At 35.8% G+C, this 22,070-nt stretch overlaps 1 protein-coding gene across 1 annotated transcript; it reads left to right on the forward strand.

Annotated features, from left to right (window-relative positions):
- Positions 1–61: 61 nt before the first annotated feature.
- LOC148597399 (carboxypeptidase A1-like) lies at positions 62–11,203 on the forward strand. Its single transcript, XM_088563947.1, has 10 exons — positions 62–221; positions 2,159–2,240; positions 2,545–2,675; positions 3,409–3,490; positions 4,591–4,806; positions 6,004–6,126; positions 7,572–7,659; positions 8,281–8,480; positions 10,354–10,438; positions 10,879–11,203. Exons 1-10 carry the CDS (start codon positions 130–132, stop codon positions 11,088–11,090), a joined length of 1,311 nt encoding a protein of 436 aa, XP_088420073.1. The 5' UTR covers positions 62–129; the 3' UTR covers positions 11,091–11,203.
- Positions 11,204–22,070: the final 10,867 nt, after the last annotated feature.

Raw genomic sequence — 22,070 nt, forward strand, 5'->3', positions numbered from 1 at the left:
ATTAAAATACCTTCAAGGACTCTCCAAGCAACTGATTTATAGTACTATTCTTCTCACGGGGAACTCGTATAAGACCATAGTATCACTCAAGCTTAGCATAGTCCCAAGGTTTCGTTTAGGACTACAGAGATGAGGGCTGTGTTTATTCTATGTACCCTGGTAGGAGCTGTTCTGGCCAAGCCTTTAGATGAAATGAAAAGTGGAAGAGTCTCCTACAGAGGGTATGTATAATAATATATTTTTTCCAAGTTTTCTTTGTAGAAACACAGGGGAGTAAGAAAACTGTATGACTTGAAAACAGTTACGCAAGAGAAAGTATGATAGACGGAGGATGTCAGCGCTTTCTGACATTGAAAGAAGGGATGTTTACATGACATTCTATTATTGTCTATCTGGTGCTTCCATTTGTATTTTTCCACGTATTAAACAATTTATTTAAAATTATTAGACATCAACTGTTTCATTCAGTCACTGAAAGAACGATCTAACAAAATTTCATTCTACTTTCTGTTCATATGACCTTTTCAGAATCTTCAATTTTTTTCACTATGATTAATGCTTTAAAAATCATAATAGATGAAATTTGATTGGCTGATCATAAATGTTACATGTAACAGAACAGAAAGTAGAATGGAATGTTGTTAGATTCTACATGCGGTGACTGAATGGAACCATTGATAGGTCTAATTCTTATTAGATTGTGTATTTAATCTCGTTCGTACTTTCGGTATGGCTGTTTCTTCCTATTACGCACATTTTCTATCAATCGGCACTAAAGCCCCTCATTGGGTTTTAAGCATACAGCCATAAAAGATCACTCAATTAGTACATAGAAAGAAAGTATTTCGATAATACATTGTATTTCAAAGAACATAGATTGTTTGTTTGTTTGTTTGTTTGTTGGGGTTTAACGTCCGAGCAGCAATATTTCAGCTATATTCAGACAATGAACATGAAATGGATGATAAAATGAACATGAAATGAAAAAAAAAGGATGGGTCACAAGGATAATAGGGTCGACAAATTTTGATTGCCACTGGAAAAAGAGGGATGGGTAAGGTCGGGCAATTTAGCCTCCTGTGGCGGAGCGCAAAGGTTCCTACTCCTATCGAATACCACAGCAGGGTTCTTTAACGTGCGAGGAACGTGGCATCTTTCCCAACACGGTGCACCACTATGGTTTGCGGTCAGGTTTTCCGTATTATAGCCTGACAACCCCAGCATGCAACACGCCAGGGGTACCCCATTCCACCACCTGGGGCACACATCCCAGTTGCTCTGTGGGCAGAGCGCCTAGCCCCCGGCTAGGTTTCTGAGCACTATTTAGTCGCCTTATACGACAAGCTTAGCGCTGCTGCAGGCCTATTCTTTTAACACCCGGGCCTGCACGGGGCAAGAACATAGATTGAAATCAAAAGTATTGTTCAATGGTTCTTGCCGTTTGAATATGGCATCTCGCATGTGGATGCATGCACTGGTTCATTGATGTAAGAACGTGTTTGATAATCAGATAAATAATACATGAAGTTTGGGAATAGGATGGAATTGTCTGAGTTCATGATAGTGTGTGTTAGTATTGATTCCATGTTCAAAGTATAGTAATGCGTGTTCGTATAAATGAACAAGAAAGGATGTGTTTTTCGAGTTTTTAAACCGTATAGGTGGTCTCAGGGCAGAGTGCTTGTTCGAGTGCGGTGGGTCGTAGGTTCGTTCCCCGACCGAGTCGCACCAAAAATTGGTAGTCGCTGTTTCTCCACCGAGAACGCGGTATTTAAGGGAATAAAGTGACGACTGGTTGACTCAAGAGTCAGAAATACATGTCCGAGTGGGTTGGCATGCCTTACTGCGGAGTGTTCCTTCTGTGAACTAGCATAAAAAAAAACAAGTTCAGAGTGTCGGTCTAGTACAATGCAGGGTTTGTTTGACTGGTCAATCGTTCTTATGCATGAAATATCTGCCATAGGACTGTAAACCGTAATCAATAAATCATTCTTTCGAGGTCATGGTGATGTGTACAGATTGAATTGGATGGGGATTTTCTTTGATTTTAGGATAATTTCTTCGGTATAAGTACTAAGAAATAACAAAGGCAATGCTGTTTTTTTCCACGATGTTTTTGATATTTGATAACTCTTTCCTTTCCTTTATTCTTTTACAGGCACAAGTTGTACTCTGTATCCGTGAGCACACCCCTGGAAGTCGAGTTTCTCCGCGAGCTACAGAACGATGACAACCTTGAGGTAGGTATTCAAGTCCTTTTTAAATATAAATGTGAATCTGGAATATCTTTTACTATAACTTGATTTCTGCATACGGGCTTTGCGGCTATCTGGCCTATAGGGTTATTCGATCCCGAGCTTCCGCCATCGTCCGCAGCCGAGATCATGCAACAACCAATCGAGTGAGTGATCTAGGCAAAATAATATTCAGTGAAAAAAAGCATACAATGAAAAAAAGATATATTATGATGAAAAAAGTACATTTTCACACAGAAGTGTGTTCTAAATTGATTACGGTTTAAACCTATGCATACCTGTATTACAGCTGGACTTTTGGCGACAACCTGCAAAGGGCGATGTACACATCCGAGTCAAACCCAAACTACAGAAAAAGTTCATGGAAACCCTTGAGCGGGCTGGACTGAAAGCTAAAATTCTCCATGCAGATCTGGAAAGGTATAATGGCCCTCAATACTGTTAACGTTTTAACTGTTGCGGTTGCTATTTTTTACGGATTCTGTCGTGCATATATTCACGGATATCAATTTTCGCAGTTTAAAAAATTGTTAGCGTTATGAAGCGTCATATCTAATATCGCGTTTGCTATTTCTTGCGTTTTTCTGTCCACCGCGGAAATTGATACGTTTACAGATAGGGTATCATTTGATAATATGGCATTACTACTGGAATAGTTGAGGAAGATTGGTTTATAGTAATCAAGATGTCCTTCCGTCCGTCTTCCTGTATGTTCGACTACTTTTGTAACCTTAAATCCTACATAAAGCTAAATAGCACGATGAATATTTAAAAAAAAATTCAGGGAATGTCAATGATTATTGGATAATGTCATCGCGCATTTTTCGCTGCTATGGTTATTCAGTGATTCCATCTAACATCTATTCGCCATTTGCAAAGATTTCTCGTAGTGAAACCAGTTTTGTACATGCAGGTCCATTCCAAGTCCATAATGTTTTTATGAAACTTTATTGGAATTATTATCATAGGTGCTACCATTGTACATCGACACAAACTTACAAACAAATTGAAATCAGCGTTTTCCATAATTACCCGTAGTTTTGAGATTATATAAAAGATATATTGTTTATGCGCGCGTATACGTCAAGGGACCACGAATAGTATCAGAGAGGTAAGCTTTCTCTAATTCTAGTTCTAATTTTTTTTTTCGTAGAATGGTTAACAATGAAAGACAAACACTCTCTAGAAATGCAGGATCTAAAGATTTCACATCTACATACATCGATCTTGATAGTGTAAGTTTGTTGTACATGTTATTTGTGTTCCACTGAAATAATATACAGTAAAGACTGGGATTGATAAAGAACTAAAAGAGAGTATATCATGCCCAGGTGTCATAAAATAACACATCAATTTGAAACTCAGGGTCCGATTTCATAAAAAATCTAAACAAAATCTCTTCAATTTCAAGTGATTTGATTGGTTGGACTATGAATTGAGGAAAATTTTGCGGATTTTATGAAACTGGGGCCAGATTTTGACCTAGAGTTTTTCCTCAAATTTTCAATTTTAAGCACTGATAGACTATAGCACATATAGACGAGGGTTTTATTTTTAACGCATATACATGTAGGGTATATTTGTTCTTTAAAAATATCTTATCTAGTGCCTATCTTTCAATAGTTTGCCTTTCCTCGTTTGTCTACCCCGGACTTGACTTTTTATGAGCAACTCGGCGGCTGTTACTAGAAAAGCAGAGGACGCTTACCCTACCGGTGCACCTGGTCCATGCTCCCAGTTTTTAGTGGAGTCCGAGTTGCTCATTTACTTTTGTTACTTTGTATGTATGATTTCAGTTACAGTATGTTCTTTGTTGTGTGTGTCTGTTTTCCATGTCTGGTCTTTGTCCCTGGATTACATTCTTTTGATTAACGCTATAACCTTGGTTCCCTTGATTACTCTTTCAAGCGATCTGAATGGTCGAAATTTGAATTGAGCCAGGATGGGATAAAAATCTTAATTGGCGAAATCCTTGTTTTATTAACCTTGGCGTACAACTTCAAGGACATTTGACCTCGACAACAATATACCTTTAAGATGAAATTAGATATCCAAACACTTACGCCTATGGTTCTTATCGGTTCCTATATATCTTGATTAAAGCAAATCTGCGAGTGGTCTTATATTCGACCGATACCCAACTGTGAAACAAGATAGAAGAAAAAAAAATAACAGGATTCACGCACCAAATACACATGCATGTTTTTTTTAGGCAGATGAATAAACAAAATGACATCAAGCATGAGTTAGGCCCAGGATAACAGGGAAGAATGATTGAAATATGAAAACGAGAATTAATTTATTTCTTTTAATAAAAAAAACCCCAATGTTTTAGGTTAACGTTGTGCTACAAGAGCTAGCTGATAGCTTCCCAGAGAGAGTCCAGAGATTTGACTTATCAGAGACAACCTTTGAAGGCAGACCTATTTGGGGAGTCAAGGTGTCGACTGATTTATCCGGAAACAGTAACAAGAAGGCTATCTGGGTAGAAACTGGTACCCATGCAAGAGAATTCGTTACTATATCAGTTGGTCTGGCTACTATTGACAACGTAAGCGAATATTTGACACTGTGGCGTATAAGGGTGGAGGGGTGGAGATGTCGTGAAACCCTCCTTTATAGGACATTTTGCTAATTCTGTGCAAAATGTTGGCAAAAATGAACAAATAATAGCCTGTAACCCCTTTTTCTGGAAGACCGACTTTAAAATTTTCTGGATTATGCATCTTTGACACCACGGTTTCATGCTATACTATCGTGATGTAAAATGCACCAGACATTTTGTTCCCGTACCATTCACATACTAAATGTAAATAAACCTGAAACCTGTCCACATTATATTTACATGTATCTTTACCTGAACAAAGTACATTAAAGGTATTTTTTTTTTATATCAGTAACATTATTACAAAAAATATCAATAGTTGTCAACAGTTACACCATCTTTTTCACACTAGCAATTGTTTTACGAGTAAAATACTCTATTTAAGCCCATTGTTATACTAGTATGTCAACGTAAAAGCCATGTCATACCAGTTATAAAATTTCCGAATTCAAAACCTTTTAATATATGATCCTTATTAAGTATATTCATGCCTACATGTACCTATAGAAATAAAAATTCCAGAATCTCCCGCAGTGGCGGATCCGGGAGGGGGGGTCCAGAAACCCTGCATTTGTTGGAACATTTTTTTTATTTTGAGCAAAAATTAGAAAATAATAACCTGAAATCCCAATTTTTCTAGAACCCTCTTTTCAAAATATTTGGATCCGTCCATCTTCCATACGTGACACTAACCAGAGCTTGTTGATTATTTTGATTCACTTAAGATTTTAAGCAACTCTTACAAATCACTGGAATGTTTGTATTCAGCATTTTACATCAACCTCATGTAAGCACTAGAGTGACTTCGACTGATTTAATACTGTTTCAAATGAAAGCTTGATATGTTTCGGTGAAATTGAATATGATACAAACATATCACTGATTTCAAGAAATGTCCCTTACCCTAGGTATATCTCCTTAATTTGTCATGATTCTGTTTAAAAACAATTTACTTTAAGGTGTGTTTACACTTAATGAAGACCTTATGATGATCTCTGTAAGTATTTACTATTTTAATAGTGGTTTTACGATGGTGCACTTCTTGCGTCTCACCATATCTGTTCCTTTTTCTATTAGTAAAATTTCCGATTATGCTACCCGTGGTTGTAAAATTAATTTCTGGCTTTTCATATTAACTTTTAGCTAGTTCGACTTTATGGAGGATCTGGTAGTACCGCTGCAATGGCAACAGAGATGCTAGATCTATACGACTGGTACTTTGTTCCAGTACACAACCCTGACGGTTACCAGCATGCATTCTATAACGTAAGTGAAAATCATACCTTTTTATAACGTAGGTAAAACTCATTGACAGGCACAGGCATGCCGTCTATAGAGTAAGTGAAACTCACGGACGGGAACCAGCATGACGTCTATTGCCTAAGCGAAACTCATTGATGGGCACCAGCATGCTATCTATAACATAAGTGAAACTCATTGACGGGTACCAGCATGCCGTCTATAACGTAAGTGGAACTCACTGACAGGCACCAGCATGCCGTATATAACATAAGTGAAACTCACTGACGCGCACCAGCATGCCGTATATAACGAAAGTGAAACTTATTGACGGGTACCAGCATGCCGTATATAACGAAAGTGAAACTTATTGACGGGTACCAGCATGTCGTATATAACGTAAGTAACAAAGGTAGCAGTATAGAAACAGTCGAGAAAACATAATGTTTCATAATGAGGATTTAATCTAAATATTAAAAGTAAGCACTGAAAATTCAGAAATCACTAAGAATTTATCATTTAAATTAGATTTGGGGTTCTTAGAAATATTTGCATCAATATTTTTAAAACCTCCATTATGCGAGTTCAAATTATTGCGTGTTGAAGTCATCAACAGTCACAGTCGCATTTTTCGCAATTTAAGTAGAATATCGCCATAATTTCTTAATCCACAGGTACTTTTTACTTTTCGTAAACAATTCTTTTGTTATTTCAATAGAAATAAAAGATATATAAATCGTGATTGTTATACCTTTGTCTTTAATCAAGTACTTCTCCGTCTAAGAATCGGGCAAATTGTATACGAGGTGTGGCAAATGAAGAGAAAAAAAAACAGAGACTTTATTGCATTAACCAATTAATTATACCTGATAACCACCAGAAATAACCATCAAAGTGTTTGTAAAATTTGCCTTTTTTAAGATATTGATAGGTCAAATTTAGTTGAAATGCACTACAGAAAATGGCGGGGAAATTGTCCCCGCACTCTTTCCCTATATAAGCAGTCAAAAATATCTACGTCACAGATGCTTCAGGATAAATTTAAATAGCTTTTTAGTTGTTTTCTAGGTGTACTGAATATATTTTAGGCAAAAATGACTAAATTGGAGAAAGTGATGTGCCACCCATTGCCTGATTCTTACACATGATGGTACTTAAGTAGTAAAAAAGGATTTATCAGGCTGAGATCAGTATATGGGAAAGAAAATTGTAAAATATTTTTCAGTCGGAAAATTGCCAGTACGGAGAGCTGTTACCAACAATTATTATTCGACGCTTTACGACGTTGGAAAGAATAATGGAAGCAGGTCATAATTTTTGACTAAGCTAATAATATGTCATTCTGTTATATCTTTAGAGAAAAATATGAATATGATAATAATATTTTTAGGGTCTTGTAGCCACATAAATTTTTATATTCATGTATACCTACATTTTTCAATGACAATCTTTGCGAATTCTATTTTTTTCAGGAAAGATTTTGGAGAAAGAATAGGAGGAATTTGATCCAGAACTGTAAAGGAGTTGACTTGAACAGAAACTGGGATGCTAACTGGTCAGGTTTGTATTGGTCGATCATCGTATCTTTTAACATACATGTAACTGACAAACCTTTTGATAGTAACGCGGCACGTTTAATTTTTCAACAGCGGATAAGTTAAAATTATAATAAAGAAAGCGACAAAGTTATTTATGGTTTCGAAACGGATACTGTCGTACCTAATACATTTTTCTTTGTTTTCTATTTTTTCATTCTGTTTTATCAGAAACCAATTTTCCCTCGTTTATTTCTATTTATAAAAAAAGTGACAATAATGTCATGAAAATGATTTAATCCCATCACACTGCAAAAAACATCTACTTGAATCACCTTTTGAAAACACGAAAAACGAAAAAGATAAAGATAATATACTGTATATTCTCCTTACAAAAAACTACAAAGAACTTAGGTGTTTCTAAAAATCAAGTCGAATTCGGATCGGAAACGCAAAATATCAAGAAATCTCTGAACATAATTTTGAATATTTTGAAAGGTCCATTAAAGTTCGAGATAAATTACGTCAACCAGTTCGGTTTATCAAATTAGCATTTATGTGAATAATTGAAAGTTCGTCATATATGCATGTACCAATATAATTACAGACCTAGAGATATAATTATATTATCACCTTTCTTTTGCAGGTGCCGGAGCATCTGGTAGTCTGTGCTCTGATACCTACTACGGCTCTAGTGCTCTTTCGGAACCAGAAACCTATTCGCTGAACCAAGCTGTCGCCAACACACCACGTGTTTCTGCTTTCATCTCTATTCATTCGTACTCTCAGTATATACTGTTACCCTACGGCTATACAAGCGTGAAGCCAAGTGACTACAATACACTGGTGAGTAATCTTACTTAGCTTAACACTAGTGCAAAACCAAGTGATTACAATACGCTGGTGAATATTCTTACTTAGCGGTAACACTAGTGCAAAACCAAGTGACTACAATACTGCGGTGAGTATTTTAACTTAGTTGTAACTGTAACAGTATTGCAAAACCAAATGACTATAATACACTGGTGAGTATTTTTATTTAGCTGTAATACCAGTGCAAAACCAAGAGACTAAAAAAGTACTATACACTGGTAAGTAATCTTACTTAGCGGTAACACCAGTGCAAAACCAAGTGATTACCATATACACGAGAGCATTGCTACTAAATAGTTACTCCAGCATCAAGCACAGTAATAACAATGCACACCGGTGAGTATGGTGTCACACTGATGGGTAGTCCCAAACCAAGTGACTACCCAGTTTGGTTGGCGGTGCTACTCAGTTGGAAATCTAATGATTACAATACACTGTCGAGTGGTGAGCATTGCTATTCAGCCGAGTCAACTGTGAGCTAACAAGTGATTAAAACACACCAAATATTACATCATCGTGAAACCCTGTATTAACAACACACTGGTTGATTATTATTACTCCATTGTTTTACCAGTGTCAAACCCAGTAATTACAACAGATTGGTGAGTATTGTTACTCAATTGTTATACCAGCGTCAAATCCAGTAATAACAACACATTTGTGAGTATTGTTACTCAATTGTTATATCGGCGTGAAACCCAGTATAATTTCAACGCATAGGTGAGTTTTGTTACTTAACATTTATAAAAGCGTCAAACCCAGTAATTACAACAGATTGGTGAGTATTGTTATTCAACATTTATACCAGCGTCAAACCCAGTAATTACAGCAGATTGGTAAATATATTACCCAAATATTACATCATCGTGAAACCTAGAGAGTACAACACACTGGTTTAGTATTGTTACTCCATCCTTTATACCATCGTCAAACTCAGTAATTACAACACACTGGATGCGTATTGTTACTCAATTGTTATACCAGCGTCAAATCTAATAATTACAATACACTGGTGAGTTTTGTTACATAAAAGTTACGCCGTGGTGAAACCAAGTGGTTACAATACGCTTGTGAGTATTGTTACTCAATTGCTTTATTAGCAAAAACCCCAGTAATTACAACGCATAAGTGATTTTCGTTACTCAACATTTATAAAAGCGTCAAACAAAGTAATTACAACAGATTGGTGAGTATTGTTACTCAACATTTATACCAGCGTCAAACCCAGTAATTACAACAGACTGGTGAGTATTGTTACTCAATTGTTATACCAGCGTCAAACCCAGTAATTACAACACATTTGTGAGTATTGTTACTCAATTGTTGTACCAGCGTGAAACCCAGTAATTATAACACATTGGTTAATATACTACCCAAATATTACATCATCGTGAAACCTAGAGAGTACAACACACTGGTTTAGTATTGTTACTCCATCCTTTATACCATCGTCAAACCCATTAATTACAACAGATTGGTGAGTATTTTACTCAATTTTTATACCGGCGTCAAACCCAGTAATTACAACACATTGGTGAGTATTGTTACTCAATTGTTATACCAACAACACATTGGTGAGTATTGCTACTCAATTGTTATACCAACAACACATTGGTGAGTATTGCTACTCAATTGTTATACCAACAACACATTGGTGAGTATTGCTACTCAATTGTTTTACCAGCGTGAATCCCAAGTGTTTACCACTGTTATTCATTAGAGACATTTCCATACAGAAGGTAGATATTTGATCGAATTAACTAAATCGGAACAAAAATAATTACAATAGACAAAAAGTGGTAGAAAAGCATTTTATTTATTTTTGTGTAATTTTTCATCCATATAGCTCAACATTGCCCGGTCAGCCGAGGCGGAGCTCGAGAGTCATTACAATACCCAATACATTGTAGGAACGCCACCAGATATATTATGTGAGTAATAATGTAAAATATCAAAATCATAGATGACTTGTCTGACCCGATCTGTTTATAATATATTATTTATCGAAATTTGCCGTATCACAAAATTCGAAACCTCTTAAACACTGAAGCTTCACTCCTGGTATTAAAATGGAGCTACATTTTTTAGCTCCTTTGACATACTTTTGGAGAACTCCTCGATAAACGTGCACAACACACCGAATCATGATTGATGCTTTTTATTAATGATTACAATGTTCCGGGTCACTGAGGATTTCTTAGCATTGGTTAATTTGATGTAAATATCTTTCATGTCAACAATGTAAATTAAGGGGACAACCAGTTGTTTCTGACGGGCTTGACTGACAGTTTTTGAAAATGAATATTCTGGCCCCGAAGAAGTTAAGAAATACCCTTTAAATTTCATGTGCCTTGTTCTTTTCTTTTTATAGACGTTGCATCGGGTGGTGCATTCGACCACATGAAGATAGTCAATAATATAAAATACTCCTACACATACGAACTGAGACCATCTGGCAACCAAGGTCTGAATGGCTTCGATCTTCCGGTATCACAGATCCAACCCACTATCGTCGAAACGTTCGCTTCGCTTTGGAAATTCGCCCAGGAAATCAACGCTGACGAAGCTAAGGCGGGAAAATAGATATTTTGTATTTAGAGTTAAATTGCTTTTAACTTAACATGTTAATTTGAAATATGTCATTTTGAATAAGTTTATGTAATTAATTTGACTTGAAAACCATCGCAAGTTTTAAATTTGTCTTCGTTTTCTTTTCTTGTAAAGACTAATTGGATATTTAGTTTTCTATTTACTATACAAGACCGGGCCCAGGTTTTCTGAATGGGGGTACGAACTGATCACTGATAAGCAATTTTACTTGGTTATCTGGTATGATTTCACTTTAATTACAGGCTAAGATGTGAATCAAAGTTTCTTTTTTGTTTTGTTTTTCAAAAGGGGTTGCGATTTTACCCGTCTCACCCCCTGGCTACGTACGGCTTTGCTATAACATCTGGATTTAGAGAATTTAGATGAGTACTAACGTACAAAGTACAAACACTTACTTTACCTTGCCGATAATTCCAACCACGTTTTTATACGCAGTGTCTGAATTGAAATTCAAAGAGTTTCATAGTAAATAAGTGGTTTACATACTTAAATGGTGATGGGGTCATGTCCTTAAAGTTGTTCAATATACATACCACTTTCATGTTGATGAAACATAAGTACATGTACATGTTTACGTACATGTAAGTGAAGGATTTTTGCTTGCCAGTAGATACATGTTCATGTAAAGCACAACACGTTTCCGACGATGTCGCCCGACTTTCCTATATGTGTACGTCGTTATATTTGAGTAGAAATATATCTGCTTACTCGACGCGCATGAACTTTTACTTAATCAGTTTAATTATATTGTGATGCGGTACTAATCTCGACGGCAGACTTACATTGTATAACCGTTTGGCGATTTACCACGTTTCACTTCACTACTTTATAGGTTGGGTAAAGGCTTTGAAAAAAACGAATATACCCTATACGCAGGAGATTGATACAATAATTCATTGCTTGACCAGAAACTCTGTTTAGGTTTTCTTCCTTTTCCGGTTTACTTTTGTTGTCGCTTTACTTAATGGGAAATGGTCGAATCATGTGCTGTTTCACAACAGATTATCAATAAGTATAAATTGATATCAAGCCATAAAATCTATACTTTTTCATTTAAATAATATCTGAGTTTCCGCTTTCATGTCCCGACAAAACGGTATCGATTAGATCAGTATTCACCCTTCCGTTCGTTTTCCTGCTTTTCGTTCTCAAGGCCTTTTGATAAGGTGTGATGTATATTGCATATATAATATATATAATTCTTTTGGGTTTTGGTTACCTCGAGGCTTATCGTGGCACCAATGTCACTATGGTAACCTGGCATCAACTGGTGACCCCATTCCTAAATGCAATCAATAACTTTGATATTATGCTTACCTACTGCATAGTTATGTTTCCCCATTTATGTATGTACAATGTAACATAACTGTGCCGAGGAAGAATAACAAAAAGGCGGAAATATATCTGAATTAGTGTGTTTCTGTGTAAATGGTTGAATTGTACACACAGAAGCATGGGAAAGCAAAGTATCAGAAATTTAATTTATTAATCTATAGTTCTATGCATCTTAAAATTATGCTAAAACACACAAATATAAATCAAATAGGAAACGTAGGGTTAGATATGAAGTAAGCTATGAATCACCCTGTGTAGGGGGATTAGATGGGAAATAACGTATCTAAAAAAGTTATACGTGTAACCATTACAAGAAATAGCTCATAGAAACCGAAATCAGAAAAAATTGGAATCAGGAAAATGTTAACAATCGACATTTCTAAGTGATGTCGTCAGTGTGACACACTTACATGTCAACGAGGTCTTTATTACGACCACTGAACTTTAAACCTAAAGATTGCACACACAGCATACATAAAGCTGTCACGGTAGTCCGACACTCATTGATCCGACGCTCAGTAGTTTGACACTTAATGGTCCGTCTCTCATTGATTCCGACACGCACCGAATTCAGTGTTGAGGTGAAGTACATAGTACAAGCACGGTCAAGCAACTCAACCAACAAAAATATACAAAAAATGAAACAACGAGAAAAGGAGTGGGATTGCATTTCTATGAAGTTAAATATCGTACATTTTACCAACATTAATGACCCCCAAAATTTTAAGGAATCGTAAGATGTATAAGACGGTCTGGTGTCGATAAACTTAAAGACGTCCCTCTCATAAAAACACCCTAAAAACAAAACTAAGTAAAATAACAACCCCCCTCCCAAAAAAAAAAAATAAATAAATAAAAACAAAAAACAAAAAAAAACCAAAAAAAAAACAGGTGGACCTATAAAACAAAACACCAAATAAGGGAACAAATGAAAAATAATTAACATTAAGACAGTCACACGACACTGTTCTGTTTATTTGACACTAAATTAAACTGTCCTTCTAATTCGATTAGTCACTTCAATATTAATAATGAATGTAATCTACAAGTACCAGTATTCTTATTCGAAATAAAAATAAAAATAAATAAACCACTATTATGATATAGACAGCAGTGTTTTATAGAATGATCTCAGTGTAATAAATTCGATAATTCACAGTGTAAAATAAATTCGGTAATTTCACTCCCGCACTTTCTACCGCCAAAACATCACAACTTGATATCAATCCGCCAATCACAAAATTTAAAATTTAGGTTGAAAATAATAAATTATGAAGAAAATCAATATAATAAATAGGATTATCAATTGGTTATCGTGAATATTATTCCCACCATTAAAAACAAAAAAACAAAACAAAAACAAAACAAAACAGAAAAACAAAACAAAACAAACCAAAACAAACAAAACAAAACAAAACAAAACGAACAAAACAAAATAAAACAAAACAAAACGATACAAATACAAATACAAAGAAAAAAAAACCAAACAAGAACACATACACACGAGCACATACACAAAGCATGTTTTGTCTCTGATCTAAAAATAATAGTCCCAATATACCAAGCATCGTGAGTAGAGGTTTAAGGTCGTACATAACCTGTAGATCTAATTATATGCTAAATTTGGCATTGAAACACATGATAATCATATATTTGTGATATCATCACTATGATTATAATATGATACCCCTGCAACAGTGCCAAGCAGGAGCATCAGTACCCGCGAGTAACCTACAAAAATGCACTAGAAAGGTCGAGCGGGGCATCAGAGTAGACTACTTACATAAAAAAGTCCGCGCCGAGCGGAGGCATTAGTATCGGCTGTTAACCAACAAAAAAGTGCCGAGTGGAAGCATCAGTGCCGACTAGTTATATTCAAGTAAGGCCAAGTGGGGCATATCGTCAGTATTCAATAAAGAGCTGATCAGGTCGTCAGTATCGGCTATTAACGTTCATGTAAATACCTACATTACCTGCAAGACACTGCCGAGCAGGTGGGGGGGGGGTCATTATCGGGTGTTTATAATTGCCTGGGAAAATATTATAATCAGTTAGCTAAAGTGTACATACAATAAAGTAAACCCGTGGAAACAACTTAACATTCATGGCGGATCAAGGTACGAGCAGTCCCTTATGCTCCAGTTATACATTTGTATGGTTGAGTGTATAGAAAATTACTGGAAATCCTGCAGCGAACCCCCTCCCACGCCAGTCACCCCTTTCAAAATTTCTGGATTCGCCACTGACAAGACCGAAAACAAAAGAGGAAGCTTACTATTTGAAGAGATTGGTTTCTTTTCAAATGAATAAAAAAGATTATACAGTAGAAATATCATTGCTGATGTTTTTTTCACATATACATTTACATAAATGTAAATAAGGGAAATAAGATATGATAAACCTAAATCAAACAAAACCAGGTCAAGGGCAAGGTATTTCTTTCGGTGTCAATTTAGACTTTATACGGAAGTGGTTAACAACTATAACAAAGTGAAACTACAGTATTGCTGATATGAACAACGGCCATAAAGAGAGTAAATTATTTTATGTGTTAGAATAGAAACTGATTAAGAAAAGTTTTCACAAGATTAAAACTTGTCTTCCCTTATTTTTACATTAAACTGTAGTGTCGGTGGGTACATTATTGTGCCTTTACATATATCAGTACATTAGTTTCGATACCAACACTGACGTTAGAATAGAAACTGATTAAGAAAAGTTTTCACAAGATTAAAACTTGTCTTCCCTTATTTTTACATTAAACTGTAGGGTCGGCGGGTACATTATCGTGCCTGTCCATATGTCAGTACATTAGTTTCGGTTCCAACACTGGTATTTTTAATGTGGTCGGTATAATTGATGCCGTGTTTTATTTTTATTTTGTTTAACTTTAAAATACTAGCTCGATTTCTACTCATCATACGGTCCACCCATTCGTCATATAGCGACATCGAAATTAAACAATTATATTAGTGTAATTTCGGATATCAGGATAAAATGTAACTGGTAATTAGTAATTTTGTTTGAATTCGAATAATTAAAATAGGAGGTTTAATTGAAATTTTTTTCTGCATGAGGCATGCGAGTAATCATCGTCGAGTAGTCACATAAAATGTCATTCTTTAGACTAGGCTTTCGTTGCGCTTCGACCAGTGGTCTGTATATATATATATATAGATGAATCGAATCCCTTGTCTTTTGAGAGTAGTTTAAAACAAGATTTTAATGTATACGCTGTCGCTGGCTATTTTAGAAAGTAATTAAAGACTACTACCTCCCTTAATTAACTATGCTCACGTTGAAAAAAGGCGACATTACAATATCATGCGTGTTGACGTCCGCCTTCTCAAGGTTTTTTTTCAAACTGTATACCATTTTATACCCAAACCGTCCGCGTGACGGTCTGTTTAGTACCATGGCTTATCGGTCGTCGTCTTGTTTACCTTACCAATGCATCTAGTTCAAGCTCCAAAATTTAATGGAGTCCGGGTTGTTCATTTGCTTTGGTTTCTTTGTACGTATACATGTAAATTTGGTTATTTCGTGTCCTACATGTAATTGTCGTGTTTGCTTATTTTCATGTTTAGTCATTATCCTTCAGGTGTATTATCTTAATTGCCGTTCGAAACTTGGCTCCTTGATTTTCCTTTAATAAGGGAGCAACCATTTGATTTTCCTTCATCAACGGAGCAGTTAACCATTTGATTTTAATGAGGCTAGTTTAAAATTTTGCGACCTAGATATTATTTTTTGTGTTTTAAAACTGTCTTGACTTTATTTTCATTCCAGCCTGGATTTTTTTCATGATATATACAAATATGACAAATAATTGTACATGTAACATTAAAGTGTTTTACAAAAAAAAACATGTCCTATTTTTTTCCTAAAACAGATGCATCGCGACAAGTTTAGCTATATACATATAGATTTATAGTTTGGTTAATTTTTGAGTAAATAATATTTTTACATCTACACAATAAAAGTCATGTATACAGAAAATGTTCTCATTGTTACCGAAGAATTACATCGTGAATTATATTTTTACTGTCAACAGTTGTTTTTTTCAATAGTAAAAGTTAAATCTAGTCAAGTGGGGAATAAATCTGCAGTCAATTTAACAAAATGTCGTAAGTGCAAAATTATTCGTAAGTTCTGACGTCATAATGCTATTTTCTATTATGATCGTATAACTTACGACTAATTTAACAGTTTCGATTTTTTGTATTCTTAATACATGTACTGGTAGCATTATGTTCTGAACTAAAACTGTCAGCATTCTTTAAATGGATATCTCTGTTAAAATGTTGAATGTTATGGTATTTCACGGTGGGAAGGTTTCATTCGATTGTCCAGTAGGATTTGTAAGTCTCGTCATTTGACTCCGTGCTTTCACGAGAATGGGTCATAGTCTACCATTCGAATGCATAGAGATCTGTCATTTTCAGAGCGTTGGATTCAGTATATAAAAGCCAAACATATTTTCGTGTAAAATGCCAATAAAAATGACAAATATCTATTTAAGAAAAGTGTAAAATAGCATTGTAATACAGCGTTTCGAAATCCCGGAAGTTAACAATCACATGCAGACCGGTCTTCGGATTTCAATTCCTTCTACATCAGAAATTCCGGTAAGGAAAATGAAACTAGAACGAGACTTACAGACTCTATATCTAGAGAAGTTGATCATTAATAACTGTGTCCATTACTTTTTACTTTATGATGACTTGTCATCATTCTTGATTCACTTTACCCAGGGCCTTTTCACGCCTCCTTATAGACGTGTTCATCCTTGTTGAAAACCTTTTGTAACTTCTGAAGGGATTTAGTTACATATATAGCCTGGCTTATCCGTTGCGTTTTAAGATATTATCCGTTATTTTCTCACATTTTCTACAGAAATGAAGTGTAGACAGCACATACGATTAGGACATAAATTAATGTAGGTTTAAACTGGTCTGGTGCAGGCATTTCTGATAACTACTAGTGGTCCTTAGTTTGTACATTTATTTAATTTATATTCAGTTTATTTGTTTCCGTTGCAACAAGGGACTCATACCTTTATGAACTTATTTTTATGTGTAAAGTGTCCAGATTTTAAAAGGAGTTGTGGATTGTGAATACGCCAGAGTACTTTTACCCCGCCGTATTTTTTGCGCATGCCCCAAGTTAGGAATTTCTAGACTGTGTGTTTTGTTTCTTCTTCTCCTTTAGTTTATTTTAAGTAGCACTCCAGCTAAGAATCCTGCAAAATGTGATTCATGGGTAAAAAGCCAACATATTTTTATTTTTGATATTTTGTTTGAATTGCCATAGTAAACAGAAATTAACATTCAGTTTTTCATATAACCCGTGTTCTTAGGAGATAAAAATTATATAGAATGCACTGTAGATTTCAAAATTAAGGGCGATAACTCTGTAAATGGCACCCAAATACAATAGAATCTATTGGATTTTCAATGTTGATTACCTCCTCTTCAATGTAGTATATCTCCTAAGAGCAGGCAGATTTAAATGAATAATTACACATTTCATACTATAGACCCATAAAACAACTTAATTACAAAAATAAAAATATGTAGCCTTTATCACATTTTTCAGATTTTGCATGATTCTTACAAAGGCAGTTACTTAAATTACTTGAGTAGATAAAGGCAACTCTTTCGCTGTACATGTGTATAATCCTTTGAATTCCTCTTTGAATAATAAAACGCCGCTTGATCGATTGATTGATTGATTGTTGGGGTTTAACGTCCGAGCAGCAATATTTCAGCTATATTCAGGCGATGAACATGAAATGCATGATAAAATGAACATGATGATGAAATGAAAAATGGGATGGGACACAAGGATAATAGGGTCGAAAAATTTTGATTGCCACAAGATAAAAGGGAGGGATGGGTAGGGTCGGGCAATTTAGCCTCCTGTGGCGGAGCGCTAAGGTTCCTACTCCTATCGAATACCATAGCAGAGTTCTTTTACGTGCGAGGAACGTGGCATCTTTTGCGGTCAGGTTTTCCGTATTATAGCCTGACAACCTCAGCATTTAACACGCCAGGGGTACCCCATTCCACCACCTGGGGCACACATCCCAGTTGCTCTGTGGGCAGAGCGCATAGCCCCCGGCTAGGTTACAGAGCACTACTTAGTCGCCTTTTACGACAAGCTTAGTGCTGCTGGAGGCCTTTTCTTTTAACACCCGGACCTGCACGGGGCCGCATGATCGATCAATTAATATATTACTCTATGGTAGAAAGCTTTAGGTGTTCATGTTAAATAAAAAAAAATCAACAGGTCATGTTTTTAGAATTTAGTTAGAGTGGGGTACCCCGTGCGGATAAGAGGGATCTTGTGACTTTTAATTGAATGTACTTAACACGTGTTTCGGGAAGAGTAGAATTCAAGTGGACTTGAACCTGTGTATCGCTCAATCAGCTGATGATTATGTTTTCAAGTGGAAACGGTTTGATAATATGAGGAAATGGTAGACTGGAACCCCCTTTGTTTAACCTTTTGATAATAATCCCCCTTATATGAATTTTAAGAACCAGATACATTAAATCGAATAATTTAAATTAATTTGCTTAAAGTGCTTAATTTTCACATTACATTTGTACATATGGATGCGAATAGGGTGCATGGATAAGGGTGACTCACTGTAGCGCGTTCCTAAGACAATACAGTAGCACATGTTCATATTTCACTTCTCCGAGTTGAATTCTGACTGCCATCCTCTGCAAGTCGTTTGTCGTTCAAGATCGAAATCGGTCTTCGAACTACAGATATAATCACGTTTCCGTTGTGTTTATCCTTGTCATTTAGGTCAGGGGATGGTCATGCCAAGGTCAAAAATAATACTCAGTGGCGGAATCATTTGTAAGTGGGCTTTAGGGGTTGTAAACCATTATGTGTTAGAAAATGTTATATTTTTGTGTGTGCAAAATTAAAAGCAATTATTAACTGGTAGCCTATATCCTCCCTTTCCATAAATCTCTGTATAAGACCCCTAAGACATCCTTTAAAAGATTCAGTACTGATTTTTACAGTTGTCTTTTTGATTATCTGCTGCCCATGCAAGACTGTTGGTCTGAAAAAGGTAGAATTGACATTTTAAATACGCGTCAATCGGTGATGCGATCACCTGTTTACGCCGACTTTACGCTGTCCTTACAATGAATTCGAAATGGATTTGAATGACATATTTTCACGGTGTTGGTAGACAACTGGTATAAGTGAACAATATTTTACTCGTCTTGTGCAATTCTGGTTTTCCCTGTCTTTTCGTGATTTTTTTAATGTGAGGTGGCATATAAATCGCCTTTTTATTCTCCATTAAGAGCGTCAGCGAAAAAAGTAGTAGCCGGAAAATTACAGAAAATGGTCATTGGGTGGTTCTACCCTTTATTTTGTATTGAAAAACTATTAGTCAAATATGCATAGCAAAATAATATATGGTGCATAACGGTCCTGTATCTACTGTTTTTGTTAATTTAGCTGTATTTAGTATAGTAGCCGTTCAAACCAATTTTTGTTTGTTTTTTGGGGTTTAACACCCAAGCAGCAATATTTCAGCTATATTCAGGCGATGAACATGAAGTGGATGATAAAATGAGCATGAAATGATGATGAAATGAAAAATGGGATGGGATACAAGGATAATGGGGTCGAGAAATTTTGATTGCCACAGGAAATAGGGAGAGGTGAGTAGGGTCGAGCAATTTAGCCTCCTGTGGCGGAGCCTTATGGTTCCTAATCCGAGAGAATACCACAGTATCAAACCAAATTTTAATGAGTTTGTTGTATAAATTGATGAAAGAAAGGGCCGTATCAATACTGACCACAGAGGCTGAACTTTGAACTTCGAACAAAAAAAAAACAAAATTACATTAAGTGCAAATAATTTATACACACATGAGACATACAATTCATTATGAAAATATAGCACACAAACAATGTCTTAATACGAAAAATTATCAATTGCCTGAATAATCTCATTTCAAATTTTAGAAGGCTAAGAATTGTTTGTTTTTGTTTGTTGGGGTTTAACGCCCGAGCAGCAATATTGCAGCTATATTCAGGCAATGAACATGAAGTGGTTGATAAAATGAACATGAAATGAAAAATGGGATGGGACACAAAGATAATGGGATCGAGAAATTTTGATTGCTACTGGAAATAGGGAGAGGTGGGTAGGGTTGGGCAATTTAGCCTCCTGTGACGGAGCCCTATGGTTCCTACTCCGGAAGAATACCAAAGAAGGGTTCTTTAACGTGCGAGGAACGTGGCATCATTCCCAACACGGTGCACCACTATGGTTTGCGGTCAGGTTTTCCGTATGATAGCCTGACAACCCCAGCATGTAACACACCCGGGGTACCCCATTCCACCACCTGGGGCACACAACCCAGTTGCTCTGTAGGCAGAGCGCCCTAGCCCCCGGTTCTGAGTCTTTTACGACAAGCTTAGCGCTGCCACAGGCCTACTCTTTTGACACCCGGACCTGCACGGACAGCCTAAGAATTGCACAAACTCACAATGCTAACTACCACATGGCGGATTCAACTAGTCTGAGAGAATATAAAGGATCTGAATCGCTCACCTTGCTTAATAAGCAACATTCTATTTTTGTAAAAGTGTTTTTTTTTTTTTGGATAAAAAATATTAACGATCATACTTAATGAACAATCATATCAATTTTCCTTAAATTTAGTCCAGTACGTTTTAAGGAGAAGAATTTTGAAACAAAATAGCATAGGTAAAGCCGAAAAAAACGTCGAGACTTTGAACACAAGTTGTTCTCGTAATGCTGAACACTTATAACTTGCAATATGCGAAACACTTCTGTCTGATCCCTATGTCCTAATTTTATTATTGGCGATCATGTTTTTTCGACGAAGCAAAAATCCCCAAAAGCAAATCTATGCAGAATTCCCTAAGGAACATTTAAACCAAGTTTGGTTTTAATTGGGATACTAGTCTAGTGTCAGAGGAGAAGATTTTTGAAAGAAAAAACATTCGAAAGGAGCGAAAAAAGGTAGGAAAATGGCATTAACTCCAACATGGCTATTATATTACACGAAAATTTAACCACAGATAGAACTTATCATGCTGACCACTTTTACTCGAGTCAGAATATGGCTAAACCCCAAGGTTTTGGAGATACATGTACATACGCCTATATTCTATTTTTAGTAACGGCGGCCATGTTTTTTCGAAGGAACAAGAATCCAAACGCTATATATTTGTGTACAAGACATCATAAGGAACAATCATGCCAAGTTTCATTGAATTAGTTCAGCAGCTCAGAGGAGAAGATGTCTTAATTAAATGTTAACGACGACGAATGCCAAGTGATGGCAAGAGCTCAGATGACAGGTGAGCTAAAATGAACAAAAGGAGGCCATAAGCCGGAACTTATAGTTTACCCTGAAGAATGATTTGAAACAAATATGCATCATATTTACATGTGCTACATGTATGTAACGAATTAAATGAATTGTTTGTTTCTTTCAGAGTATTTCAACGTAAATATATAATATTTAAAAAAAAAAAGTAAGGTGGAGTCCGTTTATGATAATGAATTTACAAAAAAAACAATTTTTGAAATTGAATGTTAAACAC

This window comes from Perna viridis, chromosome 15, assembly GCF_037379345.1.
Source record: "Perna viridis isolate PV_CMFRI_1.1 ecotype Kerala chromosome 15, ASM3737934v1, whole genome shotgun sequence".
NCBI classification, from domain to species: domain Eukaryota; kingdom Metazoa; phylum Mollusca; class Bivalvia; order Mytilida; family Mytilidae; genus Perna; species Perna viridis.